Source organism: Camelus bactrianus, chromosome 23 (assembly GCF_048773025.1).
Source record: "Camelus bactrianus isolate YW-2024 breed Bactrian camel chromosome 23, ASM4877302v1, whole genome shotgun sequence".
In the NCBI taxonomy this organism is placed as follows: domain Eukaryota; kingdom Metazoa; phylum Chordata; class Mammalia; order Artiodactyla; family Camelidae; genus Camelus; species Camelus bactrianus.
The window spans coordinates 10525978-10540691 of NC_133561.1; the positions used below are offsets into that span (position 1 = coordinate 10525978).

At 38.9% G+C, this 14714-nt stretch overlaps 1 protein-coding gene across 1 annotated transcript in view; it reads right to left on the reverse strand.

Annotated features, from left to right (window-relative positions):
• The window catches only part of USH2A (usherin), a 642834-nt gene extending 635109 nt beyond the window's left edge, over positions 1-7725 (reverse strand). Inside the window, exons 1-2 of the mRNA XM_074351610.1 lie at positions 7086-7725; positions 3363-3528 (exon numbers count right to left, since the gene is read on the reverse strand). Of these exons, the coding sequence (XP_074207711.1) occupies positions 3363-3528; positions 7086-7564 (645 nt within the window). The 5' untranslated portion in view covers positions 7565-7725. The remainder of the gene's footprint in view (positions 1-3362; positions 3529-7085) is intronic.
• Between the last annotated feature and the right edge of the window lie 6989 nt (positions 7726-14714).

Sequence of the window (14714 nt, forward strand, 5' to 3'; positions counted from 1 at the left end):
AAGGTATAAGGTCAGATAGGTTAATTTTATGTCACTAGGTCTTTGTTAAGTTAAATTCTTGTTTTTGAGTCAATTCCATAAGTAAAGACATATGTTTTATTTTTATACACACACACATGCACATAATGTAAATTCATTGATTTGTAGCCATACTGGAGGATGAATTAAAAATATATACATACGCATTAACTAGACTTGCAATTTTAAACTTGACTAAGTCAGATTTTCATTTCTGTGTTCTACCCTATGCCCAGCATGATGAAGAACCTAAATTCCGAAATCAAACAGAACTGGGATGCACTATGTAATAATGCGACAGGGAGTAAGTTACATTTGATATTAAAATATGTTCTCTGTGATTAAACAGTGAAAGAATTACAAGCTGCATTTGTCCACATCTTGGCCATAAAATCCACCCAAAAGATGCTTCTGTGTAAACAGCAGACAGCTTGAGGATGCAGGAAAAAGCAGCAGCCCAATTGTCAGCTGAAGAGTTAGCTCTGTCACTATCTTCATCTAGACAATGCTCAACTTAACAGCTTTCCATACTTTAAAAGTCACTTACTTTTTAACGTAGAACTCAGGGAAGCCTCATTTTGTTCATCTAGTCCAATCCTCTTACTACACGAGAAAACCGAGTCAAGTGAATCTGTTAAAGACTACTGACTGAGTAGCATTACCTGAATCAGATTTATCTGCTCCCAATCTCCTGTCCCTCCCACTGCTATTCATAACAACTTTTAAAAAAGGAGCACACTTTTATAAACATTTATTGTAATTCATACTATAGGTATCATAATATCTCAAATGTATTCAGATTGGCGTCTGATTTAAAGGAAGCCTATGCAGGTCTCCAATTTAGAACAAATAATTTTTGTTTGCTGTTCAATTTTCCTTTGGATGAAGTTTCCCATAATGCTGGGTACACCCAAATCTATCAATAAATGCCCGATGAATAAATAACCCATATGCATGGTTTTCCTAATACTTTATAACTGCTTAGTTCCGTAGTTTTAAGGTAAAACAGAATGGGGGAGGCAAAAAACCTCATGTGAAAATAAAGAAAGATAAAAAAGAGCAAAAATTGGAAAGGACAAGTTTTCTCTTGATAGTCAAACAGTTATGAAATAAAGCAGTCTCATTACATCATAAGTACTTTAACCTTTTCTTGAAAGAAGGGGAAGATTTAAAGATTTATAAAGAAATTTTGCCTCAACTAGGAAATGACTCATATTTGACATGTATTGAAATGATAATGCTGATTTCAATAGGCACTCTAAGAGCACTGGACTCCCAGGAGAGTAATTCAGTCATGGTTACCTCTTCAGATCTGGATTTTAAACTTTCTTTGTGAAGCTTTAAATGTACGACTGCCTGCCGTAACATGGCACAGTTTCACAGATAAGGCAAAACAAAGGTGAGTAAAAAGAATGTTTTTCTCTTTGTTGATACAAAAATATGCAACGAATCTATCTGTTATCTTCTGCAGATTCTCTTTGGTGGTTTCTATTTCCACAGTTTTAACAGTATAACCCAATTCTGTTGCACTAGTCAGTGGATGAAATAGACAACAAGATATAGAACAAATTAGTCCCCTATCTGCTAACTACTGAACAAATGAGCACTGACAGATTGAATCCATCATGCGCTGATGGAATCCATCACATCAGACATGACTCATCTTTATGTAGGTCCTTTCAACCCTGGTAGCGTGGAAATCCTACTTCCTGCCAACTGAATTTGCTAAACATATCCTAGAGAAAAGCCGAGTATGCTAAGCCTAAGATGCTGATTGAATATCTTTTTGTCAGTATCTTCTTATGGAAATTGATCATTGTTACCTGCCTGCATTCATATTTCACATGTTCTTCCTAAAGCTTTTCATGCTTTGCTATGCACATACGTAGAATTTCACAGTTATAATCAGACAAAACAAAGATATGTATAAAGTATATTTCAATCCTCAAGAACAGCATCTATGCTGAAACATTTTAAAATCCAAGTAACAATTCTCAAGACCCTCTAAAGAAGTCTACTCACTACCTACTTTGGGGTGGGGAAAAAGGTGAGAAATCAGATTATTTTCATAAAGCGAATGAGGGTACAAATGTCCACTAGGGCAAACTGCGGGTCCACAGACGTCTGGCAGATTCCTGCTCCACGACCCTCTGGTCCAAGGCCTCCCTGGCGTCCGGCTACTGCCCTTTAAAGATAACAAAGAACATTCCTTTCCTAACACATACCTGCCTTACCTGAGATAATGATCTATACAATGCCTGGAAGTCTGACCGCCAGAACCTGTTACAGCCCCCTGCCAGAGTCTTGCAGCCTGACCCTCTCATGAAACCCCCTCCCTTCCCTGTTACCTCAACATCAACCAACCAGAGACTTGTGCACAAGCCAATCATGCACCTTGTGACCCCTCGGTACCCAATGTAACCCTCCATAATAAAAGAGCTGAGCAACAGACCCTCAGGGCTCACACTGGCACCTCTCCTCTGTGTGGCCCGTTGCCGTCTACAGCAACGTACCTAACAAACTCCTTTTCTGTTCTCATCCTTTGGTAGATTACTTTTACTGCCTGCACACTGGCCCGCCGAACCCCATGACACAAATGGGGTTCACACAAACCAAATCTGGATGCACCTATGAGAACATACATATACTGGAAAGTGCAGTCCACAGCACCTCCAGTCTAAAAAGGCAAGTGTGACTTTTGGCTGCACTGGACCATTACAGAGCCAAGAAACGAAAGAATAAACCGTATTTCTACTGCTGGGAACTATAAAATACCAGACATCTCACAGTTATCTCAGCCTTTCGCAGCTTCTAAGGCTAATACAAACTGTAGCTGACAACCCAAGCAATAATGTAACACCTTTTGAGTGTCTGATGTGTAAAGTTCATTAGTTCCAAGGTCAGCGGTTTACCGCAACAGCCAAATTGTATTCATATCATCAGATGCTACCTACAAAAGACAGCTGTAAAGACCAGGCAGGGGTCTTGATATTGCCCAGACTAGTAAAATCAGTACTAGACAGCCAAAGAGCCCTTACACATTTTTGAACAAAATAAAATACACTAGCCAAATAAAACAAAAATTTCCTGAGGATATTATTCCAAACAGGATTGCCTTAAGCTTCTCTGGGGGTTTTCACAGCGAATTTGAGGGGGAAATGCTGGTCTTTCAAGAGATACATCATTAAGTCATTTAAATATCATTTTCCTTTAGTTGTCATTTACACATACTTGAAATCTGAAAGATCGTGCTTCCGATCTTGTGGGAAGATGCCATTAGAGGAAAGAAAGGAAGATGGATCCTTGTGTTTAACCAAATGTTAAATATTTTTTATTTTACTCACCTGCACACTAAGATGAATCCATTTCTTCACAAGAATTCTCCCCAGTGTCATTATTTTTATTGGAGGCTGCAAACCATTTACTGTGCGATAATAAAACACGGTCTCTTTCTCAGATATTGTAAGCTTGAACACAATCTGCCCCTCCGCCGTCTTTTCTATAATACACCTTAGGAAGCAACCAGAAAAGAGAAAAGGTTAGCCTCCAACCTAAAGACATGCTACAGCACTGTGCAATTACGGTGGTGTAACTGACCCCAGACTCCACTCAAAAAAGGGTCACCATGAATAAGCACCTGAATGTCATCATACTCAGGACCAGTATTTTTTAGATTAAGAAGCCCTCTGATTTCAATGAAAAACAGAATTCTTATTTGCAGTATATTCCCCAGAAACTCAACTCCCTTTATCAGAGATTCATGATGGGAGCTGAAGTGGTAGAATCATCCCACAAAACCAACATTTAGCCTATTGGCTCATTAGTTCCTCTGCTGTTTCTTTTATAGGAAGCGGCACAATACACCACATCCTGCTTGGGTACTGAGTCACCAGCGCAAATCTTTTTCTTTTTTTTTTTTTTTTTTAAATGTAAAGAGAGTTTAGCGTCCACAGAAGGCTCTAAACTGCCAGCCCTGAAGTCAGAATTGCTCTATTTAATTTCCATGATGAAATGGAGAATGGACAACTGTAGTCTTTACTCACCCCATCATCAAGTGGCCAGAAGCCAAAGCCGGGGTCTGTAAGACCTAGCTCTCCATGACCACACAGCCCAACTGAGGCACTGAGATAATAATGATCTTGGATGAAAGGCCATCCTATTTTCTAAAGACACAGTGAAATATTTTGATCAACCAGAAGAATTTGCAGAAAATGTCTGGGTCTTGTGTCGAGCCAGTGACCAAATTATTTTTTTTAATCACTTCTATTTTTTATCACAACAGCCCTCTTTTCCCATCCCTTTAAATAAGTATTTTTTGTTTATTTTTTTTAATTTTTTGTATTATTTTATTTCATACTAATTACATCATTGTGTTCCTGGCCACTCTGCACCCACTGAGCAGAAACAGATATGAACTTAAGCCCCTTTCCTCTATTACATTTCAACCTAGCAATTCAACTTTCTAGCAGAAGAGAGAATATTAGGAATGTTTGCTAGTGGCCTACCATGTGGATTATTCCGTCAAATCTACTATTCAAAGAGAAATATCACCAGCATTATCCATCAGTCCATCAACAAACTATTACTCCCAAATAACAAACTATTAAAGATGCTCATTGGCCCCCAGAATCTCAGACAATAACTCAAGAAGGAGGTGCACCCCAGGGAGAAGAACTTCATCACGTACTAGGCGTCTGGGTTCCCTTCTTCACCCAGTTGCCTCCTAGTCAGTTTAGGCATCTCCATGATGATGTCTGATCATGGACCCCTCCTTGCTCAAGGGTCTCAAGGGGCCTTCATTTATGCTTGCTTACACTGTGCTGCCTTGGCAAGGACACCGATCTATTCATCTTCCCATTAGATGACTTATCTGGGGTTAGAAGCATAGCCTGGTGTATGGTAGACCCTCACAAAATGATGAGTTAGTCATCTAATTGAGTAGGAAGAGTCAAAGAGGCAAAGGTAAGACTGGGCCAACCAAGAATTATTGCTAAGCATGTTTTAAAACTTTCCTTAGAGGGCACATTTTTCACAAAGCAGTCCATCTCACTTGCATTTATTCTTTCCAAGAGTTGAGAGGTAGTAAGACTGGAGCACACTTAATAGTCACTATTTTACTGTCACCATTTTACTCTATCTTGTACATGTATTTGAAGAAAAAGGTATGAGAACTGTATATTTTTTACCTTAGGCAAGTAAGTTTAGTTGACATAGATTTCATATAAAGTAGAAATGTGGTTCTATGGAAATTCTACATGATTTTTTTGAATTCTTGAGGAGGTGGATATTTCTAAGTCACTGGAATGAGTTTCTCTTTATTCCCTGCCTCCAGGTCTTAAACAATCTAAGAAGAGTTTGTCTCTATTGGTTTTCTCTCGAGTTTAAATCTACAAGTTACAATTTGACCATTACTCAAGAATGTATTTGCAAAATGCAGGCTTATTTCCCCAAGCTTACTGAAAATGCATTTCTTAATATGTTATTGATTATCTTCCTTGCTATTTTGTTTGCTTGTAAACATACTAGCCTTGGTAGATAATGAATGTGAGAGGAAGGCAGGTAGCAAAATATTTAGGAACTGGATTTATTTTGCTTCTGGATAAACAATAATTGGATAATCCATGTTTTGTTTGTTTTACTTATCTAGTGCAAACACCCCGAAATTCCCCTAATTCCCATAGGTTTTTTGGTTTTGAGAATGGAAACGACCTTGACGCATGGAACTCTCAAAACTGTAAACCATGTGCTACCGCTTTTGTAAATACTCCTGTCTTCTTTATACAAAATGATACCAATAGAAGATGAATCTGGTAGAGACATACCCCTTGGAAAAAGCCTGGAAAAAATACTTCACCCTAGCCATATATGTCAAGAGACAATTTTTTAAGACTCTTTGGATATTAGTTACATAAACTAAAGTAGGCTGCATTTACTGACATTTCAAACAGTACGGAAACAGGGTTTTCTTTTAGGGGACACACAGAAATAGGGATAATGGTCTGTGATGATTTTCACTTCAAATAAAACAAAATGAAAATATGCCAACTTTCACTTGGCAAACTAAAACTAAACACCAAAGATATTTAAGTCATATTTGCTTATGAGATCATAAGACTTTTCTGGTTTGTCTCACAAGTTTTTAGATACATGGCCAACATCCTCACACAAAGAAACACCACCAGGGGAAGTCAAATGCCCTATGGGAAGATGAAATATAAGCAAAAAAGTGCCTCAAAACTGTCTTACTTATTCCAGTTTCCATATTGACTCCAAACACTTAGGCGAAACATTGGAAATCATCTTAAGAAATGATTACAGAATGAAAAAAAACAGGTGATTATATAAAATAACAAAAAATGTTAAGGAAGCCCCAATCGGAACTCACTGAAGGGATCCCTACTGGGATCCAAGGCATGAACGCTTCTGAGAATCTTTTATGTTCATCTCTATACTTTCCAACAGATGAAGGCAACTTGAGGTAAAGGGCTGAAAGCTACCTCCTCTCAAAGGTGGAGAATCATTCATTTATTCAACTCCTATGACTGAGAATTTTCCATGAGTCAAACAAACATCTCTTCCTGGGAAAATAAGGATGAGAGAGCTATGTGCCTCAGGGAAATTTTACAGTCTAGTGAGGGCAGGTTGTTTATACAAACCTAGACCAACACTGAAAATAGCCATTATTTGTATTACTAGTCCCCATGCCTCAAAACTCACACTGAGCCTGGTTTAGCCTCTGAAGAGTAAGACCAAAGGTTTAGATCAACTACTGCAAATAAAAATGAGCCTGGTGTAAACATGTCCCCGGCAAGGAAGTTATTTTAACATACTATTTTTGGAGGTTTCACTTCATCCATGGAAAGGAGAAAACTACTTTAAATTTAGAGGGATGGGGGGAATGTTTGGAATATAAAGTTGACGAGGAATGAATGCAGTAGTTGGTCTTCAGTCACATGTGTTCCCAAGTGCTAGCCTTCATTTCGAGTTTACAACTGAAGTTGCAAGAGCCTTCGCTCGTACTGATTTTTCGGGATCCCAGGAAAGCTTACCCTCCCTCTCCTACTTACATTACACCTTCTTGCTCGGGTTTCAGCCACACAGCTAGAGTAAATGATGCCGCCAGAAGCGGAGCAGGAGGAGAAGCAAAGCACTTCTTGTGACTTCCGAAGATGAAACTCGAAGAATTGCTCTGGGAATTGGGCCGCAGATCACGCCGGTCCACCATGATGCAGCTCCCGAGGCCGGCTGCAAAGAGGGCGGTGGGGTCCGGGGACGCGGACCGGTAGGGGCAGTCCTGCACGCAGACCCGCTGGCTGCAGAACCGCAGGCTTTCCGCAGCCGCCGGGCTCTGACAAAACATGCTCCGCGCCGGGAGTCCACACGTGGCCTGGGCTGGCACAACTGAAACCTTCTTGAAAGCGCCTACATTCTCCAGCCTGGGGAAGAGGCCCCGCGAGTCGGCCCATGGCAGGGACGCTAGATAGGCCAAGAGCAGTGTTTCCGGGACAGGCAACAAGAAGCCCAGGGAAAGAGCCAGGCAATGCATGTTTACAAAAAAGCATTCTCCTTCTGATACAGTCTTCTTAAATAAACAAGGCCAACGGCGCTCGCCAGCCACGCTTCGGAGCAGGGTGCATTAAGTAACGTTGAGATGCTCCATTTTCGGGAAACTGCAGATGTGTTTTCACACCAGGGTAACAGCAGAGGCCTTCTTAGCAATGGTGAAGACGTGTAGCAGCTGGTGTCTGGGAATCAAAAGAAAAAAACAAAAAACAAAAAACAGTGTCACAGTGTCAAGGAAAACCTGCTACATCTTTAAAACTTCAGTTCACTCTGAGCATGAGGACTCTGAGGCCCAGGCAGAAACATTAAACTTCTTGAGAAACATCTGAAATCCATTATCTAGACTAAAACACTCATTCTTTGGGTAACTCTCTTCATCTCATTGGGTAGATCAAGCACTCTAGAAGTTCACAGGACAACCAGATTTTATACACATATATATGTGTATTTCTATTAATACATTTCCCCCAGTCATTTCAGACGGCTGCTCCACCCCAGGGAATTAGCATGATCCACCCTACTTGACGAGGTAAAGAACTGTATAGATTTCCTTTACACACGCAACGGATGCTGGAACACAGGGCCAACTTGCAGATGTCCCAAATCAAGCTGGCAAAGCACTTCGGGCCTGCCCTCCTCATCCCAGCATGTGCAGCCGCAACTTTAAGCTCCCAGTAAAGCTGATTAGAAACCCAACACCATCTGTCCGTCCCACGCCTCAGTATTTAGCAAAGGCTCGTGTGTTTCCCCATATGACTACGCATTTGTAGGTTAAATGTGGACCCTGAATACTGTGTCAGTAATTGTACTGATAAATAAGCTGAGTTACCCTTTCTTTATTGCATTTCAACCAGTCCCCTCAGTGTGACAAATGGCTCTTCCCAGGGCCGCTGTCCCTTGTTGCCTAGCAACGCAGCGGTCACCCCCCAGCTACTTTGCTACTCTCAGCAAAGAGGCCACAGCAGCAGGACTACTGTAAGGAAGACTTGGGTGCCCAAGTCAGGGATTCTGCACAGCAAATGTTTGGTTACCTGAAAAACTCAGCGCAGTCAGCTTGCTGGCCCGCCTGGAACTAAGCTCCCCAAGCCTGCAGCAGGTGCCTCAGGCAGTGGGAGGGACCAAAAGGGGGCCAGGCATGCATAATTTTAAAGCAGCAGTGCACCTTATCCGCTGATCTTTTTTGCCCCTCCCCCTTTCCCCACTTGCATGCACCTCAATCCACTTAATCATGTCATCACAATGATCTGCCACTATTTCACAGGAACACAATGAGTAATTCCCAGTGCCCTCTTTTCTGGTGTACAGACACAATGATACCCTAAAAGCACAGTCCATTGATGAAAGTTTCTGTTGACCATTCAGCTGTCACTGCATTCTTCACCCCAGAATACCCTCTCCTAAATATACATGCTTTTCTAGATTAAGAAGAGCATCTGATGGTATCTCTAAATGTTGCATTTGGAAGATCAGGGATTTTAATTAAACTGCAGAAGCAAAGGAATTGCTGGCTTTTTTAGCTGCTTGATTGGCTATGAATGTGTGTATTTATGAATGCATAGTTTGATGTCAATTCTATGAAGTTTTATTTCACCCAAAACTCTCTCTTTTCAACCATCTGGGATGTTTTATCCTAAATGAGAACTATCCTAAAGCAACTGACACTTCTATTCCTCCATTAGTATCTTAAGAATGGAAAACTCATTTGGAAAACAACCAGCCAATTGTGCTTTTAATTTCTGTAAAATAAAACATAATATTTAGACAGATTTATCATTTTTAGAGAAATGTTTAGGAAGGAGAGAGTGTTTGCATGGTGTTTCTTGTTAGTAAGGCAGCCAGGGACAAATCCAAAGTGTCTTCTCTCAGATTTCACTTAATTTCTTTTCCAAGAGATACCTGATGACCACCCTTTTAAGTATCAAGTTTATGTATCAGAACTAGGTGCTTCCAGAGGAAATATTCACCTTTTGACAAATTATCCTATTCATTCTAACTGTTGGTTATTACAATCTTGCAAGGGCAATTTTTTTTTATTAAAAAGTAAATTTTAATTTAAAACCAGCTAATAGGTAAGGACTTCTAAAAATCTGGGAAAATATGTTTGGAAATAGATATATAGGACACAGTGAAGTAGACAAATGGATTATTCAGACCTCTTTACAAAACATGCAACCAATATTTGTCTTCAAACAAGTTATACAATGGCTGGCTTTTCCTTACGCCTTGTGAATCCAAGGATTAACTTTAGTTTTTAGTTGTTGGGCTTCAGTGTAATTTTGGGGTCAACATTCTGGGGATGAGAAATCTTCTACCACATAACAGCTCCTGCTGTGTGGTGGGAAGTCATGACTCAAAATAGACCATCTAAAATTAGCGACACTGCTCCACATTCAGAAACTCTGCCTGTAATTTGCAAAGGCAGACAATGGATTGACAGATCCCTCCAATTCTGCAATTCAGTGCTATCAACCCTGAAGACACATTTGGTAAATGAACTGGGCACCCACTGTTCCACCACTACTCTAAGTGCCTGAGAATACACATAGGGAAAAAAAAAGTTAAAATGTAGAGGAGGAAAGTTTAGTTAAATACAAATAGCCATGTGCTATTTTTTTTTTTCATATATTTTTGTTGTTTCATTGGGTGGTTCTTCTGCTCTGGACCAGTTAAGATGGTCTGATATGGTCTAACTCACTCATCGAGCAGTTTGCTTGACAGTAATGGGAGTCTACCCCAAGCTCATTCTGACCATAGCAGAAATATTCCCAACAACAGAAGATGGGAGGCCCTAATGTCCAAGTGCTACTCAGGCCTCTGCTTGTTAGCAAATTAACATTTGCTCATGTTCCATGGACCAGAGCAAGTCACATGACCAAGCCCAGATTCAAGGGCTGTGAAATTGACTCCACTCTTCAAAGAGAGTCACCCTGTAAAGAGACACACGTTAACAGAATGGAAAGGATCTGTGACCATTTCTCAATTTTATACCAAGAGTTCCTAGCAATTTTTTTCTAGTTGTAAAGACATCATGTCACATTGAATCAGAATATTCTTGTAAAAAGTCAAGAAAATGGTATTTTAGTTACGCAGCTGTAAGTTTATACTCACTGTGGCAAAGCTTATTATAAGCTTAGTTTTTCAAGCACTTGAGGCTTACTTAGCTCCTGTTGATGGACAAAATCAAGGGGTATCCTTAGGTTTTCAGCATCCATGGATTTACTATTAAAACTGACTAGGGGAGGGTATAGCTCAGTAGAGGGTAGGGTGTGTGCTTAGCATACACAGGGTCCTGGGTTCAATCCCCAGTACCTCCATTAAAAAAATACGAAAAATAAACAAATAAGCCTAATTACCCCTCCAAAAAAAAAAAAAAGGATAAAATACTGGTGGGTTTTTAAAAAAGAATGTAAAATTGACTAACCGCTGGCATAACTGATCTAGAAAAAGAACGGCGGATGCATAGTAAGTAATATTAGATATGAAACTAGCGGCATAAACTACAGATGCAATGGGATTACAAAGACAAGAAAATATTGTAGATAATTTTATGAGAATTAAACTTGAGTTCTTAGGGGAATTGGCCAAGTTCCTTAACACTGCCAACTTTAGACTGAGTCAAGAAGAAAGTGATGAAAACAACCCAAATGTCCATCAACTGCAGAATATATAAATAAACTGTGGTATACTCATACACTGGGAGGAGATAGCACAATGAAACACAGAGTACTGCTACAAGCAACGTGGATAAGTCTCAGACATTGTAATGAAGTGAAAGAAGGCAGACACACCAAGAACATCCTGTGTGATTCCATTTACATGACGTGCAAACAGTCAAAGCAAATCTATGGTGACAGTCAGAATAGTGTTCTCTCTTTAAAACACTGGAAGATATGGGAAAGGGTTCAAAGAAACCAGCAAAAATGCTGAAATTTCTTTATCTTGATATGGGTAGTGGTGACACAGACAGATGCATTATTAAAAGTTGGTCAAGCTTTACACTTAAGATTTGTGCACTTTGTGCAAAATACACCTCAGTAAAAAAGAACAGTAAATGTTAAGACATTAACATGAATTGTTCTATTTATTCTCATTTACAGTTAAATTTCTTCCCACCAGGAAAACAGTGGGCCCAGATAGTTGCACAAATCAGTTATACCACACATCTGGGAAACCTATAATTCCAATTTTTACAAACATTCCCCAACTTCTTTTTTTTTTTTTTTTTACAAGGCAGTTATAACCAAGAGTGTGAGTGAGACAGAGAGAATATAAAACAGGAATATGAGAAAGAAAAATTAAAGACCAATCACACTCATACATACAATGCACAAAATTTTCTGAATAAAACATAAGCAAACTGAATTCAGAAATATATAAAAAGCTTAAACCCCCTGACCAAATTGGGTTTGTTCCAGAATTGCAAAATTAGTTTGACTTAAAAATACATTAATATAATTCACCATAAAAAGAGTTTTAAAAATTTCTGTGATTTTACTTAGGGCTAAAATTCCTAAAAATCTATTTATTTAGGACTAAAATCCTTAATAAACTAGAAACAGAATAAAACTTCTGTAACTTGCCAGTTCATTTACAAAAACAACCAACATCGCAAATAATAACCACAATAATTAGCACTTTTGTAAAAATCAGGAGTAGAGCAAGAAGGCCTACTATCCCTGCTTCTAGGCAACATTTTACTAGCCAGTGCATGAAAATAAGGAAAACATTATTATACCAAAGCGTAAGCGCTGAAGATGATTACCAAATCTCATTTGTTTCTGTAGATAACAAAATTTAAAGGCAAATATTTGACCTAGGTTATGGAGAGAAGATTACATATGATTAATGCTGTTCATCCGTTTTGGCTCCTTTTTTCTAGGCACAGACTACTTGACCCCTTGTCGAGTTAGATGTAGCCACGTGACTTGCTTTAGCTGATGAAATAGGAGCACCTACTAGGGTGGAAACTACAAGGACCAGAGTGCAATTTCCTATGATCACTCTCTCACTCTGCCACGTCCAGATGGTGGCTGCGCTATCAGCCTCTTGCCCTGGCTGGGAAGACAATAGATCAGAATCTGCCTGCCGACCCTATTAGACCCATAGCATGTGAGAGAAATAAAACTTACTGTTTAAAGGAATTCTTTTTTGAAATTTTATTGTTCATTATTACTGCAGATTAACAGCTTAATCTAAGTGATGCAAAGATCAATAAACAAATCAACTGTACTCTCTATGCCAGTTAGAGAATGAAACAAATTAGAAAATGTAACTGAAAGATGCTATTAGTATCACTAGGTACTTAGGAACAAATCTAAAAAATGCATTACTACTATGAAAAAAATCAAATCTTTTTGAATAACATTTAAGAGGCCTAAAACGAAAAGAGAGATATATTATGTTCTTGGATTAACTGATTATCACCAGAATGATGTTTTCATATAGTAACCTGTTAATCCAATGCAATTCCTACAAAAATCACAACAGAGTTATTCATGGAACTTGTTCTAAACTTATTCTGAAGCATATAAAGAAGAGCAAAGAGCCAACAGCACTCAAGGCACTGCAGAAGTAGAAGATGATGAAGGACTTTGCTAACAGATATCAAGATGTATGTAAGGTCATATAAATCAGGAGTGGGCAACAGTAGTGCACAGATAGGGGGGAAATCTAATAGAAACATCAAGAACCACCAGAAGAGACTCACACACACACTTAGACTTATATTTGTCCCTGCATATCACTAAAAAAAAAAAAAAGGATGAACTAGTTAGCAAAGTTTGCAAAGAAGATTAATCACCCTCGTTGGAAAATAAGATTGGAACCCTACCTCTCACAACACATAGGAATTAACATGCAAGTGTCAGTCCATCTGGAAGTAAGAGACAAGTCTTTAAGATCTTGAAATTAAAGGAGATGCTTTAATAACCTGAAGATAGAACATATTTCTTAAACTAGACAGAAGTATAAAGCACAAAAGATAAACAAACATGACTACATTAAAACCAACAACTTCTATTCATCAAATGTTCCCATAAAGTGAAAACCTACACCACAACATGAGACATGTCACACATGTAATGGGAAAAGGATTAATAAACAGAAGGCTTAAATAATTTCTATTAGAAAAAAACAAATACTCCAATTCCTTAAAAAAAAAAAAAAGACAAGACATAAGCAAGCGTTTCACAGAACAATAAACAAGAAGGGCCAATAAACTTACAGGAAGTGTTGGGCTTTATCAGTCACTAGGGACAGGCAAGTTAAAACCACAGAGAGGTTTTGTTTTACATGGGCTAAATCGTACAAATTTTACACTAGGACAATGACAACTGTTAGGGAGGGTATGTAGCAAAAGGAACTCTAAATATTTCAGGCAAAAGGGTAAATTGACGCAAACGCTTTACAGAACAAGTTAGCACATTTAGAAAAGTTGAAGCTACGTAAATCCTAAGAAACAGCACACTCACCCTGGCACATATTCACTAGGAAACCCTAACACTAAGCACCCAGGAGGTATATTCCACATGTTCACAGTGGTGGCTTCTGGTAGTGTCAGAAAACTGGAAACCATTCAATGCCTTTGATAAGAATCTATCGATAAATCACTGACTTTTTCCTGTGACAACAGATTCTGCTATGCATTGATCTCCTCATTTTTCTTATGTCTTCGTGTTCCCGCTGTGCTTTGCAGTTTCCTATGATACCAGTTGACTGTTAACACATTTATCCAACCAATTATCCCACCACAGGTTAAAATGGGCAAGCACAGTGCATTGAGTGTAATATTCTGATTTTGGCTTTCCTATCTTTTCAAGCTTTCATGGTAGATGAGAAATCCTAAAATGAATCATTGGGTTTTTAAATTACATGCTTACTCTTCCTCACATTTGAAGACTCAGATGGCTAGTTCTTGGATAATTGAAGCTTGATTTAGAGTCGTAACAGTCATCACAATAGATGCCATGTATTGAGTGATTCATAGGTAGCAGGCACCATACACAGGATCTACACATGTGTGTTTATGTACATATGTATGTATACATAGCCATAGTATCCTTACTACAATTCTAGGAGGTAAGTATTATCACCTCATTTCACAAATGCAAAATTGAAGTTTGGAAGGGCTTCGC